At 40.0% G+C, this 19,295-nt stretch overlaps 3 protein-coding genes across 3 annotated transcripts; 2 read left to right on the forward strand and 1 right to left on the reverse strand.

Moving 5' to 3' along the window:
• Positions 1–813: 813 nt before the first annotated feature.
• LOC310950525 (UDP-glucuronosyltransferase 2C1-like) lies at positions 814–3,479 on the reverse strand. The gene is made up of 2 exons (XM_083918378.1): positions 3,437–3,479; positions 814–2,485 (listed from the first exon to the last, which is right to left on the reverse strand). Exon 2 carries the CDS (start codon positions 2,483–2,485, stop codon positions 902–904), a length of 1,584 nt encoding a protein of 527 aa, XP_083774504.1. The 5' UTR covers positions 3,437–3,479; the 3' UTR covers positions 814–901.
• Positions 3,480–5,909: 2,430 nt separating this feature from the next.
• Positions 5,910–15,108, forward strand: chrna5 (cholinergic receptor, nicotinic, alpha 5; the record flags this gene model as incomplete). The annotated part of the gene is made up of 7 exons (XM_083916877.1): positions 5,910–6,000; positions 10,537–10,688; positions 10,842–10,886; positions 12,136–12,245; positions 12,654–12,831; positions 12,909–13,595; positions 14,950–15,108. 7 exons carry the CDS (start codon positions 5,910–5,912, stop codon positions 15,106–15,108), a joined length of 1,422 nt encoding a protein of 473 aa, XP_083773003.1.
• A 2,160-nt stretch (positions 15,109–17,268) lies between these two features.
• On the forward strand, positions 17,269–18,858 carry LOC310951509 (UDP-glucuronosyltransferase 2A3-like; the record flags this gene model as incomplete). The annotated part of the gene is made up of 1 exon (XM_083919768.1): positions 17,269–18,858. The coding sequence occupies one exon, from the start codon at positions 17,269–17,271 to the stop codon at positions 18,856–18,858; it is 1,590 nt and encodes a 529-aa protein (XP_083775894.1).
• Between the last annotated feature and the right edge of the window lie 437 nt (positions 18,859–19,295).

Here is a 19,295-nt window from a genome sequence, read left to right on the forward strand (position 1 = left end):
TTGCCATGGAAGCGCACACACTCACAGATGCAATTACATTCAAGATTAAAGTTGTTGATTATCATGTGCACAAGATTTACAAGAAGCAGCCGTTGGCAATGGAAATCTTGGATCTCTTGCTCATTCCAAATATGCATAAAGTAATTACAAACTGCCCAGAACCAGAACAGAGCGGCCAGGTTTGTATTACATCCCATAAGAACAAAGACTATCAGTATGCATTGTTGACTCACATGGTTAACGGTAGAGAACAGGCTGGTTTTTCAGAAACACTTTTCTTCTCAACCCATTTTCTTACATAACCAAATTTTTAGGTGTAATCAGGTTCATTTTCATTTGACTAGGTCAGCTGATAATGGCCAAGTGATGTTACCACGCCCAAAATCAAATGCTTTAAAGAGAACAGTTATTTATCATGCCATCAATCTTTGGAATAATTGCCCACTGAATATATTTGAACTGTACCTTGTAAACACCATCTGAGAATGCACTATTTCAATTTAGGAGTAGTTACTGTATGAATATAATAAGAAATGCTACACTGTAATAACTTATTCTGAATATCTTATTCGGTTCAACTGCAGTGGGCTTTATTTGTTCTTATATTAAATACAGATACAGATCATAAATATCCTCACTGGGATGAATGAAATATGATTCGATTTACATTAACTCCTAGTACTTTACTTATAGCATTGAAAAAGGTCAGAACATCCATTCATACAAATGCTTTGCTATCAAATTACAAAAACATGCAAAATAATAGCATTTCTTAGTAACTGTCAAAATGTTGCAGAAATAAGCAGTCATATGAATCAGTCTCTCATAATATTCCCAAAATCAATTTTAATATTGATTTTTTTGTATTCTACAAATGTAAAAAATATATATGTTTGAGTGATTAGTCACGTTTTGCTTTGTGTTTACACACTGTAGTGTATAAACACCGGATGCAAATAAAAATAGTTAAAAACATGAGCAGCACAGTTCCAGCCAGGAACAAAATCACATCAACAGAGTGGTAGGAATACCAGGGCAGTCTGTAGGCCTCCGCTTTCAGGTGAGCTGCTCCTTTGTGTCTGATGACAAACTCTATCCAGAAGAGGGCGTTATCCAGCGGCGTTATTGGCTGATCTCTGTGCAGCCTGGAGAGTCTCTGCATGTTCATCCTGTAGAAGGGCTCATTCAGGACTTCTTGTAAGGCCTTCAGAAAGTTGTTGTCTTTTTCCACTGTCTTAATGGTCAAAATCTTCGCCGCTCCTCTCTCTTGCAGACGAAGCAGGTTGTCATATTGGTCGAAAAACAAAGGCAGACCAACAACTGGGACTCCGTGATAAATTGCTTCTTGAACTCCGTTTGTTCCTCCGTGAGCCACAAAAAGTTTCATCTTGGGATGTCCTAAAAGATCATTTTGTGGCATCCAGTCTACTATTAAAGTGTTGTTGCCCAGAGTGGCTGGTCTGTCACCTTTAAGCCTCCAGATGACTTTCTGGGGTAATTTAGCGAAAGCTGCAGCGATCTCATTTGTTATATCAACAGGGAGTTCTTTCACAAAAGTCCCCAGAGACATGAGGATGACTCCATGCTCTCCAGAACTCTGCACAAACTCCTCCAAGTGTTCAGGAAGAGGTTTCGCTGGTTTACACTGGAACCCTCCCATATAGACAACATTAGGCATGGTGGGACGAGGGACCTCAAACACAAAGTCCACTCTCATGAGCCAAATGTCTGCATCAAGCACCATTTGGTAAAAGTCATGACTGGGCCCAAGGTATTTATCACATATCTCCTGGTATACCATCTGAATCACCAGCTGATGATGAGTCAGGGTAGTTAGATAGAACACCATGTTTTTAACTCTCTGATAAAAGGTCATCTTATCAGTGTATCCTGATCCTGTTATAGGAATATATGATAAAGGTGAAGGAGCAATGGCAAGATGACCGTCTCCAGCTATTAGCCACCGAACATTATAAACCAAAGGCAGGTTCAAATATTTGGCCAAAATGACTCCACCCCCCCAGCAGGGGTCGGTGAGTAGCAGATCAAACTTGCTTTCCTTCATGTTTCTCATCAACTCTTGGTCGTCTAGCATTGTTGTCACAAATGTTCCCACGGCTGTGTGAGCATCAACAAACATGCCAACCATTCCTACATTCATGTGGAGAAAGCTCGTCAAGGGAAGAGCCCCCCTTTCAAATTCAATGACCTTATATACCAGTTTTGTAATGGACTCTTCATCTAAGCTCCTCTCCACTTGAACTGTAAGGGTGTTGTAATAAGAGGATTTCTCCTTGATGTACCAGCTTTTACTGGAACGCACTATAGTTATGTTGTGTCCTCTCGAGTGCAAAGCTTGAAGAAGAATATCCATGTTTATCCAGTGGCTGCCCTCAATGGGAAAAACCAAGATGTTGCCACCTTTACAGGCTCTGGGAATGAGGACGAGCAGCAGCAAAGCACTGCAGCAGTAGATCAGCCTCATCTGAAATGAAAACAATGGGCAATCGATTGACCATGATGACAAAAAAACAATGCCAATAATGAAATATACTGCATACTGGTGAGGGCAGCATCACGCCAGAGAACATTGGCATTACGTGCAGCCGTCCACTGTGTTTATCTTAATTAAATAGCCTGAAAACTTCACCAGGCTGTTAACACGAATACTCCTGCCCTATATGAATTTAGAGCTACAATCGGGAACTATCACTGAAGTGGTTTTGAGCACTTTGCCAGGTGTATGTACATGGCTGTCTGTATGACAGTCCCGGTCTCCAGGTTCTACAACTTCCTCCCTCAGTCCAAAGACATTCCCCCACCATGATGCACACCCACACAAGCACGCACACACTCAAACACAAACACACACACACACACACACACACACACACAAACAAAACAATAGCATATTAACTATTTTGTGGCTAGAAACAAACAACAACACAAGTCATTCTGTCCATGCTGCAAGAAAAAATATTTTTAAAAATGTTATTCCTATAGTAACTATAGGAACTATAATGTGTATTAGCTTTTTTTCATCAGGTCAGTTCTTCCGACGTCAAATTGACTGTGTGATTATATTACGTCTGTAGTCCATTGGGTATGATTTCTCCTTCATGCAGACACACACACACACACACACACACACACACACACACACACACACACACACACACACACACACACACACACACACACACACACACACACACACACACACACACACACACACACACACACACACACACACACAAGTAACGTTACTTTTTGCAAAATACCACAGCGAGATTACAAACAGCTGCGGGATTTTGAGCACCGCTTCACTTCTCCACTGACTGAGCAGCAAAGTCGGCATCTACATTCCGTTAACACACCGTAAAGTTATATATTTGCGGCCAAACATCCTTAATATGAAGGGTTTTTAACTACTTACTGTGGTCTGTGATGTTCCTCCACACAGGAAAAGTCAGAGAAGTGCTCTGTTTAGCGTCACCAGAGTCCACTCATGTCACCCGGCGGGGAGGAGCAGACAGACAGTCTCGGTCGTACTGATCATAGATGTGTAAATGTGCTTGCAAACAATATGATAACAAAGTTGATGATTGATAGGATCACTTTATAGGCTACATTATCCTGCAGAATCAGTGGCTTGTGTTTAAATGACCTACTTATAATCAGTAAATCTACACTAAATCTAATCTAAGTCTATACTTTATGCTAAAAAGTGAGTGTTTCATTAAGTCATTCATCAACATTTAGGCCGTTTAACCTCCATTCATGACCTCATTAGACCAGCCAAACTCAAGATGACAAGATGGTGACCTTGTCTACTATCATTTTGTTACTTGGCATTAAAAAAAGGATTATACAACAGGCCACAGGCTAATATCAGTCTGCTCTGGCTTTGTTCCATTACAGTCTTTTTAGCCTACTAGCTGCTAACAGTCAGATTTGTCAGTGGCCTTATTTTGGCAGCATTAAAGTGTCTGGATGTTTACCCTTCTTGTCATCAATCTAAAGTACTGTATGTAAGCAGTTTTTAGCCATCACTCTGTGATGAAAATAAAATCACAATGACTGACAAACAATATTAAAATCTTATACTTGTTTTCACATTTAAATCAATTCAATCTCAGCAATTCTCTTTTTAAAAAAGCTGCATTCTTTACTTTACATGGACTTATCGTTGTATGTGTTTTATGTGTTTGATATTAATTTGAAATAATTTAAATAAAGAAGGATTTAAAATAAAATAAATAGCTGTATGACACCATTTCTTAATCACTTAAGCACCAATTTCTGCATTATCTGTTCTGTAAAAAAATAGTTTGCATATCATACCATACCAATAAATACTGATTTCTGTGACAGGCCAGTACCCCTTTTCCTAAGACTGAAACAGAAGGTGTGTGGCGTAACTCAGTGTGTGCGAGTGTGTGTTACCAAAGCTCCACATATTAAAGATAGAATAAACAAAAAAAAAACGGATCCAAAAAGGTCAGATTTTCCATGGCAAAGTGTTTTTTCAAGCAAAATACTAAAAAGTGAAAAATAAGATCATAATCCAAATGAAATATTCAGAGGTGATGGTAGGAAAATTGGTGCACAAACTAGATATTGATTTGTCTTTCTGATTCGTGTTACATTCTGCTGAATGTAACAACACTAAATGGTTTTCTCTTTAAGGGTTGTTCACTCATTATAGTGCAATGAACCAATCTCCAAAGTAATCTACAGGAAAGTGTTTCTTTGCCGTGGTCGTTGGACATTATATTAGATTTGAAGTAAACTGAAACTATTACTAAGACAACACAAGCTAGATATTGATTCCTCCTTCCCCCATCCTATACAACATATCTGGGTCCCACAATATAAACTGTTGCCATGGAAGCGCACACACTCACAGATGCAAATACAGTCAAGATTCAAGTTGTGTATTATCATGTGCACAACATTTACAAGAAGCAGCCGTTGGCAATGAAAATCTTGGATCTCTTGCTCATTCCAATAATGCTCATTAAATATGCATTAAAAAAAAGAAATCACACAACTAAAGGCAAAATAGAAATCTTAGACATAATCCTACAGGCTGAAATAGATTCCGAGCAACTGAGAGAGGTTCAAAATGTAGCATCACACAACCAGCAGAATCTGAAGCTGCTGTGAAGAGGCAGTGAGGGGGCTGAATCGAGGCAGCGACTATCCCCGTCTGTGATTAGTGACCATGAGAATGCTAGGAAGGGCGGGCTCTCTGTAGCAAAAGGAGGAGGAGGAGGTGAGGACGCATTGCCTTTGCACAATTGGGGGTAGCAAGGAGTGGAGCAGCATCTGTATGAGGCGAGAGAAAGAACCTGCATGGAATGGAGGAGCTTTAGAGCAGCACTGTCGCTGTCGTCAAGACTCCCACTGCCTCCACCGCTGCTGCCTCTCTGAATTCTGTGTCAATGGAAGACACTCAGAACAGGTGTGTATACAGCATTAGGTATGTATGAGCCTCTGCATGCTTACTGTATGAAATGTAATAATTACCTTGAAGAGGGTCAGGTTTCCAAGGTGAGGGTGTAGTGCATTCTTGGCTTGTGAGTGATGGTTAAAGGTGTGATGAATGCAGTTTATTTAGTTCAGACGACATTAGGACGATTAGCTTTACACAGCTGATTCACTGAAATCAGTAACCATGTTTGCATGTAGCTTTACCAAAGGGATAAGGGGGTAAAGCATGGGTTTTTGCCTTGGGATTTGAAGCCTTAACCCAATACATGATTAAAGCCATACTCCTAATCACTCAGATGTTTGCCCGTTGTACACAGATGCTGCTGTTTACGTAACAGTTGTTTTTAATATTTGTTTTTCCAGCGCTGTGATGCCCGAGGGACCAGCTGTGTGGATCCAGTGCTACCTCTGATATGATGCTGAGAGCAGGAGGGGCAGCCACCTCTCTCGCACTGCTGCTGCTGCTGCCCTTGTTGTGCTGCTGCCACCTGTGCCACTCACTGCGTAAGTTTCCCAAGGACTGGGAATGCCTCTTCAATTTACCGTGGTGAAATGTCATAGACTCAGTGTGACAGATGGCGTAGTTGGAGATAAATTGGACTCTAGTGATAATGTAGAAACAGAAGGTTCAAGAATTGGCAAATAGTCAGTGAAGAGAGCAAGTCAAACAAAAAGTATTGTTGTCAGTGTGACTACTTACCTTCTCATATCAAATTTGGCATTTATGGCTTCAGGTGCATGGAAGCCATAATTATTGAGTTCATGTGTATGTTCTACAGAAGTGTTAAAAATGCAGTCCATTTACAATCCAATAATAATGCAATAAACCAAGGGCTAAGTGCGGTGTTGTAGTCATGTCAGATGGATCTGAAAGAAGCCCATAGCTACAACTTGGGAGAACTCCAGAAAGTTGTATAATGTCAGAGCTGTTCATGTGAGAGTTAAAAATAGTGTGCATTAAACAACATATCAACTAAATGTGGGTTCTCTTAGTTTATTGAACGAGTGACTGACGTGATGTGAGCAGCCCATCTTGGCTTGGTTTTTGTTTGAACTTCCATATTATTACCAAGTCGGATATACTCTGCAATGCTAAGAGGCTTGCAGGTAGTTGTCAAAGCAGACAAATGGTCATCAGAACAGTGACAAACAACAGGAACAGACAGAACAGAATAAAATGTGTCCGGCTAAAGTAACTAGGAAAGTGATATCTGTACTTTGTTCTGTATATAGTGAGGTGAATCAAGCTGGGTTGGACAGACGACCGGGTTCATATGACCGGGTCAGGTGATGAACTCAGGTAGTAAACTCTGTAGTGACAGCTTATGGGCAGGTGAGGAATGTAGGAAGAGCTTTTTACATACACATCACAGAGATTAACAGTATGTATCAGAAGGAAAGGGAGAGAAGAGAGGAACTGCTGTTGCCAAGACAGTGCGTATATATGTGTGTGCATTTATGTACTGTATCAGCTGTAATTGTATGCATGTACTGTATACATGCATACAATTACATACACATATTGTAAACATTACAATATGTGTATAAACCATATGAGTTTCTTTGCCTTCTGCTACACATTCTATTGCTCGCTCTTTCTCTATTTCTGTTACTGATGTTCTGCATATGGCTGTTTGTAGCAACATGTCTCACTGTGATCTTCACCATCTGTATGGTAGCACACCACACATACATTAGGTATTACATGTTTAATTTGTTATTTTTTGTCATCGGGCAGGCAGCATTAACTCAGGTCTCCTTGATCATCAGATCATATTAAATATTAATTTTACTCAGCATGAGGTGCAAATGAGCATTTCCTTTACCTTACAGCGCATATGTTATTATTGGTATGTCTCTGACTGCATAGCTTAAATTTTTAACACACTAACAGAGAGTAATGCAGAATCCAGCAGACTGGTGATGGTCATGGAAGAGATGATGAATTTGCTTATCACACAGTCATTGATTGAGGGTGTTGCAGACTTGTCCGTATTGATCTGCACACACTGAGAGGACACCATACATTTGTGGTCAGCCTTGTAGTAGATTTCCAGCCACATTTTCCATCCATAAATTGAGTTTATATCCGTGTTGGTGAATGATTTAAAGAGTGGGATGAAATAAATCAGTTGTATTTCAAATTGAATCTCTGTTTCAGAAAAACAGTGCAGCAGTCTCTCTGTGATTAAAATGGTGTCGTATAAAACTGCTCATTTACTTGTAATTGCACAAAATGCTATAACTACAAGTCTTGGCATATACAGTAGCCCTTGCATGCTTTTATGCATGTTTGGATGGACAAATAGAGTTTATATAGATTTTTTGGAGGACAAAGGAAGTTCATAGTGAATTAGAAAGAAATATGCGTTGGCAACATATAGTTTTTGTAGGCTTCCTGTTTTCTTTTTGTTGTTGTTGTTGTTTTTGTGCCAATTTCCAGTTTTGGACCTGCACATTGTTCAATTTCAGTCCAAGAAATATTTATCTCCAAAGATCCAATAGAAAGCAGTGATTTTTAAAAATTGAGAGTGCATTATTTATAATAATCCGATTCCTATGAGCCACAGTGCAAAGCAGGTAAACAGCATAGACTGTATAAAAACTGGACATAGCCTCTCCCGCAAGGTCCGTTCTCTGAACTTGATCCAATCGTACTCGCCTTTGCAAGCGCATTTTTTAATGAGCTCGCACCTTGCTTGCCACCCATTGCTTAGACATTTTTCCACCAGTTCGGTGTACTTTGCCCTCTTCCTCTCATTGGTCTCCTCAATGCAGTCGTCCCAAGGCACGATGAGCTCCAAGAGAATGACCTGCTTGGAGATTTCCGAGATCAGCACTATGTCTGGCCTTAGCGATGTTATGGCAACAGTTTCTGGGAACTTCAATTACTTCACCAGGTCAACTTTCAGTTCCCAGTCTTGTGCCATTTCTAGCAGGCCAGAGGAGGTGGTCCTGGCATCTGATGTAGGTTCCTCCCAAGCTTTGATGAAAGAGATTGTTTTCTTCACTGGGTGGATGCGCTTGCAGTGGTTAATTCAACTCCAGATGGTGTCCAATATGACCTTTAGTACTTGGTCATGGTGCCAGTGGTAGCGCCCCTCTCCCAGGGCTTTTGAACAGCAGCTGAGGGTGTGCTCCAGGGTCCCTCTCTTCAGGCACAGAGGGCAAGCTGGTGACTCAACCGTACCCCAGGAAAACAAGTTGGATGGGCTTGGCAAAATGTCATAGACAGCCTGGATTAAGAATGTTATTCGGTGGGGCTCAGCTTTCCAAAGCTCGGTCAATTGAAACTTTGTGCTCCACAGCTTGCTCCCATCTCATCGAGGCTCCCTGTTGCCACATCCCAACCATCCTGCTTGTTGGCAACTCTTCGTCTGATTCTAGCACCTCCTCTTGAATCAGTGACCTCTTGTCCTTTCCCTGTGCCTTGTCGTAGCGAGGTGTTTTGCTGCTACCTAGGCCAGTTCTTCCACAAGCTACTGTCCCCACCATCACCCTGTGCCTTAGCCATGGCCCAGCAACATTGACAACCGCTGCAGCCTTCGTCTTCCATTCCGTCCTGAGCTCAATCTCAGCCTGGGAGACTTTTGGGTCGCAGGACTACTGGTATTGCAGCATCTCTGGGAACCTGCTGACCCTCCCCTCAAAGCCCTCCACTATGGATATCATATCAGGATGTCATGCTAGTAAGTCTTGGCCTTAAACTTGCCAGGAAGACGGGTCTTGTCCACTGCAGTTAGCCAGGCTTCCAGCTCTTGGTTGGTTGCTCGAATGGATGCAGTGTCTCTCAGGCTGCAGTCAAACACCTTCCCCAGGCTCTTCACAGGTTTCTTGGTGATAGATGGTATCTGCGTTCTCCCGATTGCAAACTCGTCGATGGCTTTCCCTTTCTTCAGCACTAGAGATCTCGACCTCACCGGCTTGAAACTCATGCGAGCCCAAACTGTTATAATAGTCCAATATGAGGTCCCTGAACTTGCCTGGGAAATGATGCCGGTTCAATGCTTTAAACGTTGCATATTCAACATTTACAGTTGGTCAAATCAAACTATCCTTACAAAAACTGTATTGGCATGAACTGCATATGTTCTGTGTCATCTACAACATGTGTGGTTTGGTTTTCTTTGTGTCAGTTTTTGTTGCTGCTCTTTTTTTTAATCAAGTTACATGGACCCCCTACTCAAAATGTCCATATTCCATTGGCAATATAAATAAAAAATGAATAAAAACCATTGTCCATAAATCATCATTAAAAACAACATATTTTAAAGATCCTTGAACTAATCCTTGAAAATGTAACCATAATCCAATTGCACATTTTTTGCAAATACAGTCTGGGCTGATTAAAGTTAGTTACGTATATTTAAAATTGCTTGGTTGATTCATCAATATGCCTGTGTCCAATGCATTGTTTTCAAAGTTATTTTTTTTATTGCAGCTATACTCTGGAGTAATAACAAGTGACAACATAAACACGAGACTGGAAATCCTTTGAGACTCATACTGTGTACTGTTAGCTGGACAGAATGCAGCAGAACTAAGAGTAAACAGAATTCTTCAGTTGACAAGCAAGAAACCAAATTATATATATTTTTTTAAAAACCCAACATAACACTAAAGACTCTCACCTTATGACCGCTACAATGAATAAGACCCTTGACCTTGATAATGGCTCCATTAAATGAAACTAATTAAATAAAGGACACCTTCTTCTTTGTTGATGATAGATAGATACATAGACAGAGGTCAAATCTATTCATTTTGGCATTGTTTTTTTAGGCTTTCATACATCATTATCTTATTACGATCCTTCAGGCCTTTGTATATTCAATGTGTGTTTGGGTCCAGGCTTTAGTTTCTTTGCCTAATGAAACCAACACGTTACCACAGAGGTCGTATTCACAAACATTAAACGACATACACACTGTAGTGAGGTCAAAGAGGTGAATGTGCTGTATTCGCTGAATTATCTACAAGTGAGTACTGTATAAACATGTAATTGTTCTATTTAACTTTGTATGTTTTCACACATTTTAGGGGTTCCAAAACTTTCATCCTTTGCAAAAGCAGAGGACAAGCTCTTCAAATATCTCTTTGGAAACTATCAGAAATGGGTCCGTCCGGTGGAATACCTAAACCAGACGATCTGTGTGAAGTTTGGACTGGCCATCTCCCAGTTAGTTGATGTGGTGAGGAAAAACTAATTAGCAATAATTATTGATATCTGTCACTGAGGTGTTAACTACAATATACTGCATTTAAAAAAAGTAGGGTTGAAAAACACAGTGCTTTCAACTTGACTACGGTACTTTTTAAATCTAAAACTTGTTTCACCATTCTAGGATGAGAAAAATCAACGAATGACAACCAATGTGTGGATGAAACAGGCAAGTAGATTTACACTATGTAACCTAAACATCACATTTCTCGATCTTCAGTAAAATGCAGGGGAAGTTTGGGTGTGACTGTGTTTTTTTATGGTCGAGAAATATTCTTAAACAACCTCTGGCACTACCTGACATTAAGAGTTAACAAGTCACCTCTTTTTAATCTGGTCTGGTGGCATTTCACTGACAGTCCTCATCTATATGAGTCCTTCCGGCCCTGTGCCCACACACCTGCCTCTGCAAGCCGCCTCTTCTCCACTCCAGCTCCTGTCAGCCTTATTCATGGTCTTGGGTGTCCTGTCTGTCATGCATTTTCTGAGTTATCCCCACAGACCAGGCTCTGCCGTTCGGGTCAGTTGCTCCCTTTCACAGTGATGGATCGCATCATGCAAACAGGGCTATGGAAGGGCAATGGCCCTGTCAGTGATGTCTATCTATCATACATGCCTTTTGTTAAGTATGTCAGACGTTAGTTATTGTATCTCCTTTGTTTGGCGGTCACCTTTTTGTTCCAGATTATTCTTTCTCAAGGTATTAAGCATGTACAGCATATCTAACAAATAAAATAGATTTGCTTTTTAATAATCTAATAATAGTTAATGTTAATGTAATAATGTTATATTTGCTTGTCAATGTATCCTTACCTGTGGCCTGGAAGTGAAAAATAAAACATAACAACTTATTTTTACGCCACCCACGAACAAATCATAAACAATTTGTTTTGTTTGAATACACAGCATAAACCACATCTCCCTGTGTTTAAAACAGTATCAGTAGAGTCAAATTTTGAGGTGCAGTGCCTCCCAGTCCGTTGACAAGCGACGGACATATGTGATGAGTTATAAATAAAATTATTATGAATAAAATTGATCTCTTACATCTGTACAGTACACATAAAGCTACCACCAGCAACCGGATAGCTTAGCTTAGCAAGTCTGGAAACAGGGACACAGCTAGCCTTGTTCTGTCCAAATCCTACCTATATATCAGCACCTCTAAGGCTAACTAATTACGACTTTGTATAAACTGACACCTAACACCCCATAAAACAGCAATGTGTTATTGTACACTTATTTTTGTATGTATTAAACAAATGAGATACAACATCTTAATTTGTTAGCTTTAGAGGTGCTGGGAGTTATCAATACTCAGTATACTTAGCAATAAACATATCACCCAAAAATTTCAAACCTTTTCTTCAAAGCCCCTTTTTTAAATTAGTTTTTTAATTACATCTTCCTTCATGTAGGAGTGGATTGACAGGAAACTCAGATGGAACCCCAATGACTATATGGGCATCACAACTATCCGAGTCCCTTCTGACAGGATCTGGCTCCCTGACGTTGTACTGTATGATAAGTATGTGTCATTATATGTAAGGGATAATGCCCTTCATGGTGTCCATTATCAGGAATTCATGAATGACAAGGAGGCCGTGCACGTCAGACAGTCGCCTTTATGGAGTCCATTAATTCTCGATTATGGACGCCTCCAAAGGCATTATCCAGTTTTGCAATCAAAATCTGCAACTTGGAAACGGGAGATATTTCCTAGAACCCCAGCTACAAGCTAGAAAGCTAACATTATGCATACTGATGCTGACAGCACTTGTCATAAAAAAGTATTTTTGAAGGATTTCAAAAAATGTAATTAAATATTCTAAAAATGTAGATAATCCTGTAAACCTTGAAAGAAACATGCAGGTCTGTATGAAACAGATCAGATCAGTTACTCTTTTAGATTAATAAATGCATTTTCCCTCAACAGTTCAGATGGGCGTTTTGAGGGTACTGTCACCAAGGCAGTTGTTAAGTATGATGGAACCATATTATGGACACCACCAGCCAATTACAAATCAGCTTGCACCATTGACGTCACCTTCTTCCCTTTTGACCTCCAGAACTGTTCAATGAAGTTCGGCTCCTGGACATATGATGGCTCCCAGGTGAGTATTTACGCCACAGTAAAATGGTGTTATTCACAACAAGTGATTGATTTGAGATTTCACTCGGTATTTAACAGGTGGACATAATTCTGGAGGACTTCCATGTGGATAAGCAGGACTATTTTGACAACGGTGAATGGGAGATTGTAAAGGCCACAGGCAGCCGTGGTCTGAGGAAAGATGGCAGCTCTTCTTATCCCACTATCACCTACTTCTTCATCATCCGCAGGTTGCCTCTTTTCTACACCCTCTTCCTCATCATCCCCTGCATTGGCCTGTCCTTCCTCACCATCCTTGTCTTCTATCTGCCCTCCAACGGTGGTGAGAAGATCTCTCTCTGCACTTCAGTCCTGGTGTCGCTCACCGTTTTCCTCCTGGTCATTGAGGAGATCATTCCTTCCTCTTCGAAGGCTATCCCTCTTATCGGGGAGTACCTGGTCTTCACTATGATCTTCGTCACGCTCTCCATCATCATCACCGTCTTTGCCATCAACATCCACCATCGCTCCTCTTCCACACATCATGGCATGGCACCCTGGGTGAGGAGGATCTTCCTGCATCGACTGCCTAAGCTGCTGTGCATGCGCAGCCATGCAGACCGTTACGCCACAGCTGGAGTTGCCAGAACAGGAGGAGCAGTAGGACAGAAGGACTCAGCACCTGAACTAACACCTCTGCTCTACACCAGACATAACCTACAAGCAGCTTTGGATTCTATTCGTTACATATCCATGCATGTGGTTAAAGAAAATGAGGTCAGAGAGGTGAGAATGATGGGTTTTGTATATTTGTACATTCATACCCAGATGAAATAGTATTTTTTCCCCCAATTTTTTGCAGACAGATAGAAAGGAAAAAATACAACAATTGTAGAATATGTCAGTGCATTTGCTTTTAGATAAAAAAGAATAACAAAAAAAACGCAACATAACTCCCACTATCCCTCCCAACAACCCATGTCAGACGTAGTCGCAGTAAACAACTAAGTAATTAAATAACATATAACATAAATAGATAATTAAGGTAAAATAAAACAAAAGAGAGTAAAAACTGTAGATAACAGTAAAAAATAATTAAAGTAACTCGAAAAAAAAGGGGGGGGGCTTTCCCCTTTCAGTTATTAGGAAGTGTCCTCAGCATCATCAGGGATAACAGTGAGACTATAACTAATAAGAGCCAAAAGTGGGTCCAAAGTTTTGTCTTATGCTGTCAAAGATCCCTTCTGTGAAAACCTTAACTTCTCTAACCGTAGAAATTGTAAGATGAAAATACTTTAATTATACTTGTTAAGGAAAGTATACTTTTAGTATGTAACTGTACTTTGTGTTTTTTGTTGCCTTCAAGCATACTTAGGTCTACTCAAGTAGGCTTTAAGTACTGCTTGAGTATATTTAAGTAGTATGCTAAATTGGCACAACTGGTTACAAACTTTAACACCAGTGAAAAACACGATTCGTGAGCATTTAAAACGCACTTGAAGTACAGTTGTATTTTATCACCAGTGTGTTGGAAATATGCTAAAAAAGCATGACACTTCAGTTGATTGTAGTGTAGAAGTGTATTTTGTTGTTACTATTATTCTAGCATGCTTTTGTTATATTTAAAATGCACTTTCTAACTGTGTGCTATTATGTTAATAGAAAAAAAGTGTAATGTTATACTTTGAAGTGTTTTTGCAGTGTACTCTTAGTAACACATCTAGTGAAGTGAAATTAAAGTACACTTTAATAAAGCACACTAACAGCGATTTATAGGATCTGAAAATAATTATACGTTTCATAAGTACATGGATATTTTTACTACATTGAAATTGAACTTTATCTATTTTGAAGTACACTCTTGTTATGTTAAACAGTATACGTGTAATACCGTCGTATACCTTTTGACCTTGTTAAGTAATGATAGAAATAGTAAATGGTGAAAAAAAATTCAATTTTGGCCCCATACTTACTGATACAAAGCAAAAAAAACAATCATGCCAAAGGCTGTAATAAACCTCACATGTTGAAATACTGTATGTTACTCATTTACCACATAGATTATTAAAATCTGGATTACACACTTTTCTGCAGTGTTGAATTTATACCTAGAGTCTGACATGCTTCTTTTTTTTTCCAGGTGGTTCAAGACTGGAAATTTGTAGCCCAGGTCCTGGATCGAATGTTTCTTTGGGCCTTCCTCCTGGTGTCAATCCTGGGCTCTGCTCTCCTCTTCATTCCAGTTATTTACAAATGGGCCAACATCATAGTCCCTATCCATGCTGGAAGTACCCTTTAAGAGTCACAGTTCAACTAACCACAACTGGAGGCAAAGCACATTAACAGCTTCTTATTGGTCTTATTTGAGATTTGAAAGACTCAGCTACTGTGATAACCACTCAAATACAGTCTTTCTCTACTTAGTCACTCTGTGAGCCACAGCTGTGCCAGATAAGAGATCAGATTTGGGGCCTCATTTGATGAGTGTATCTCACAGAGACATGCTTGTTTGTTTTAGTGTGTGTCTAAAGATAATGAAGACAGTCACTTGAGGTATACATATGATAAAAAAATCAACCATGTCTCATCCATTTTTGTCCACATCTCAGTAGATTAACTTCACCCACTATACCTGCTGGTTTCATAAAGTGGAGATTTATCTTTGTAACGACAGAGATTCATAGATTAAAAATGACAAGAAAACATGTCCTCACTGGATCATTCAGGATAAATGACCCACTAATGGCTCTTGTCTTTATGCAGGTTGCAGGACACAGTGATGAATACCAATTGATTTAAAAACAACTACTGAAACATCTTTTAAACAACATCTTTGTCAGGGCAATTGTATGGCAGCTCACCTCCCAGATCGACAAATACACCCACAGTAGAAAGGAGAAGACCTTCATTCTCATTTTACATACTCCCATATGTCTGCGTATCGCTATGTATAGCGTTTTGAGAGGTGCCCCCTCTATCTTTGGGGCGTAATTCCAATAAAAGTGATGGTTCAACTCTGTTTTTTCTGTTTCTCTTGTTTCACAAATGTGATAAAGAGAAAGAACAAGGAAGTGAAAATAAAACCACATAATCCTTCTTAAAATAGACATGAATCTCTGTAAAGACCACAGTCACGCAAACACAATCTATAGATCACTGTTTAGAGTACTATGCAGGTCAGACACTTCTCTTTAGGGGACAGACATGGTTTAATAGTTTTTTTATTCATTTTGCTTGACTGTGCTTTGGAACGAGAGGTGGACTCTCTTGTTCAGACTTGAGTTTCTCTGGCATTCCTTCAGCCTCAGGACAAATCCCACATTCTTTTGGGGACTGTAATACGATCCTTAGTAACAGATCAGTGCAGAGGCTCTGCGGGTCCAGGATGTGTTTAGCCTAGTATAGCTTAGCACAAAACCTAGCTCCATCTAAAGTGAAAATGACAATATAACAATTCATAATCTGTGTTATTTGATGTTGCATGCAGATACTTCTGGTGATGTAATATAGAAATTAATACTTTAAAGGGCCTTACAGTAGGTTCACTACACCACTATTAGCATCTCCAAGCACCAGGAAGAGTCTCTGTGCACCAGCAGCTGAAAAGCTCAGTCTTTGGTTGAGCCTGCACTGCCTCTGCATGGCCATGTCTTCACATTACTGCTGGATAAAGCAACAAAGGCACGACCACATGGACAAGTTGGTGATGCAGTATTAAAATGGGTTTCATTCATGTTCCAGTCACTGCTTCCATAAATATAAGATGGTAAATAACAAATGGTGAACAAAAACAAGCACAGTTAATTAGGCATGTTTCCCTGTCTGTGTAAACCAAACAAAGTTGGATGAGACAAGGGGTGAAGAGATCAAGCAGAGTCTAGCTGAAAGTGAGGGCTCCTAAACTGAATTGGTTAGTTTAACATTAGAACATCCTTTATCTGTGTCTTCCATCATAGCAGTCAAATAAATTTCCTGCGTTCTTTTCTTGAAAATCCTCCTCCAATAAGAGCATGTTATCAACTATAAATATGAAGCACTGAAGGTGACATGCTACGTAGAATAAAAATAATTCAGAACAGAATTCACACAAAGAGGTACAAATAAGCAGCTATAACGTATTTGTGCCCACAGCTTCAACAAAGAGGCCACATTGTTGTCAATTCCTGACGAAAAGTCCAAAGAAAAGCTTATCTATAATCTACTTATGTAAGCTTTCCTGGAATGTGTCGTTGTGTATTTAGTGCTACCTTCGGTGTTTCTAACCAACATCGAAGCAGATACATGCCAGGAGCTACTTCATGTAAAACAGGTATGTTACGGATCAATCTAGCATGTAATTGAATATCACTGAATTTGCCTTTGTTAAGGGAGAACCTTAATATGTTTAAGAGTAGAGTTTTTTTTAAGGCTAGAGTGATTAAGAATGCCGTTTTACTTATTTTTTCCTTGCAGGTGAAAGATGACCCCCCACGGAATTGCAACTTTCTTTCTCTCATTATCTATCGCGTTCTTGTCATGTAGACTTTGTCATGGAGGGAAGATATTGATCGTTCCTTTAGAGGGAAGCCACTGGGTGAACATGGACATCATGATCAAAGCTCTTCACTCTCGAGGACACTTTGTCGATGTGGTACGAACCAATAAAAGCTGGTACATCAAGGATGACTCTCTGCACTACAAGACAATCACAGTTTCTGTCACAGAAGCCTTTAATCATGACTTCATTAACCCGATCCTGAAAAAGATCATTGCTATAGAAAGGGGAGGGAGCTCAGTGTTTAGCTTTGCGAGTTTGCAGGCTGAGATGTTTACTGCAATGTTTAACATTCACAGAATAATGTGCAAAATGGCCACTCACATGTTTACAGATAAAGAGTTAATGAATAGTTTAAATGAGAATAAGTATGACCTGGTCCTTACTGACCCAGCATGGGGTGTAGGTATAATGTTGGCTCATGCACTTAAGCTACCTCTGGTCTATAATGTGCGGTGGATAACTAGCGGAGAGGGACATTTGGCCATTGCACCTTCTCCTCTTTCTTATATTCCATTGACTGGCTCAGGACTGTCAGACAAAATGACTTTCATTCAAAGAGTCCAAAATGCCATTTTCTCTGTCATTTGGCAAGCTCAGGATCGATTTTTAATACGTCCTCAATATCAAGCTGTTTGTGATCAGTTCTTCAGCCCAGAAGTCAGATATAGTGACTTATTACAGGGAGCAGACCTGTGGCTCATGAGAGTGGACTTTGTGTTTGAGTTCCCTCGTCCCACCATGCCTAATGTGGTTTATATTGGCGGATTCCAGTGTAAACCTGGAAAATCTCTTCCTGAACACCTTGAGGAGTTTGTGCAGAGTTCTGGAGAGCATGGAGTCATCATCATGTCTCTGGGGACTTTTGTGAAAGAACTCCCTGCTGATATAACAAATGAGATCGCTGCAGCTTTCGCGAAATTACCCCAGAAAGTCATCTGGAGACATAAAGGTGACAGACCAGCCACTCTGGGCAACAACACTTTAATAGTAGACTGGATGCCACAGAATGATCTTTTAGGACATCCCAAGATGAAACTATTTGTGGCTCACGGAGGAACAAACGGAGTTCAAGAAGCAATTTATCACGGAGTCCCAGTTGTTGGTCTGCCTTTGTTTTTCGACCAATATGACAACCTGCTTCGTCTGCAAGAGAGAGGAGCGGCTAAGGTTCTTACATTAGCTACAGTGGAAAAAGACAACAACTTTCTGAAGGCCATACAAGAAGTCCTGAATGAGCCCTCCTACAGGATGAACATGCAGAGACTCTCCAGGCTACACAGAGATCAGCCAATAACACCGCTGGATAACGCCCTCTTCTGGATAGAGTTTGTCATGAGACACAAAGGTGCAGCTCACCTGAGAACAGAGTCCTACAGACTTCCCTGGTATTCCTTCCACTCTGTTGATGTAGTTATGTCTTTTCTGGCAACTGTTGCAGCGATCACTTTTCTCCCACTTGTGCTTTTCAGATTTACATGTCTTGAGAAATGCTTGAAAAGAAAAAAATTATAAAAAATGACATGTCACTTAACTCTTGCCTTCTATTCTACAAAAAAATTACACATAATCATATAGCCGAGGATGTTTTATCAACTGAAACTAAATTCACAAAAACACCACCTAAAAGTTGTAATCCTAACCCTGCTGTGGTGGCCATGAAGCAACATTTTAGTCTAAAACGTGTCCTCAGGACCACCACAGCAGGGGAATTATGGTTGAGTTGCTTATATGACCTTTCATCTGAGCCATCTGATTAGACATTTGCTTTCAAAGCAGGCTACTAATGCTGAAGTCACTCATTATAAGAAACAATCCTATTACATTTTCAAGCTGAATGGCAGATATTATTGTTTTACTCTAAAATAAATGTTCTGGTATGTAGTGACGTAACACGTTCAGAATGAAAACAAGTTAACATGCGTCAGCCTCTATGTCCAGAATTTGAACAT

The sequence above is a fragment of the Echiichthys vipera genome (genome assembly GCF_963691815.1).
Source record: "Echiichthys vipera genome assembly, chromosome: 1".
In the NCBI taxonomy this organism is placed as follows: Eukaryota; Metazoa; Chordata; class Actinopteri; order Perciformes; family Trachinidae; genus Echiichthys; species Echiichthys vipera.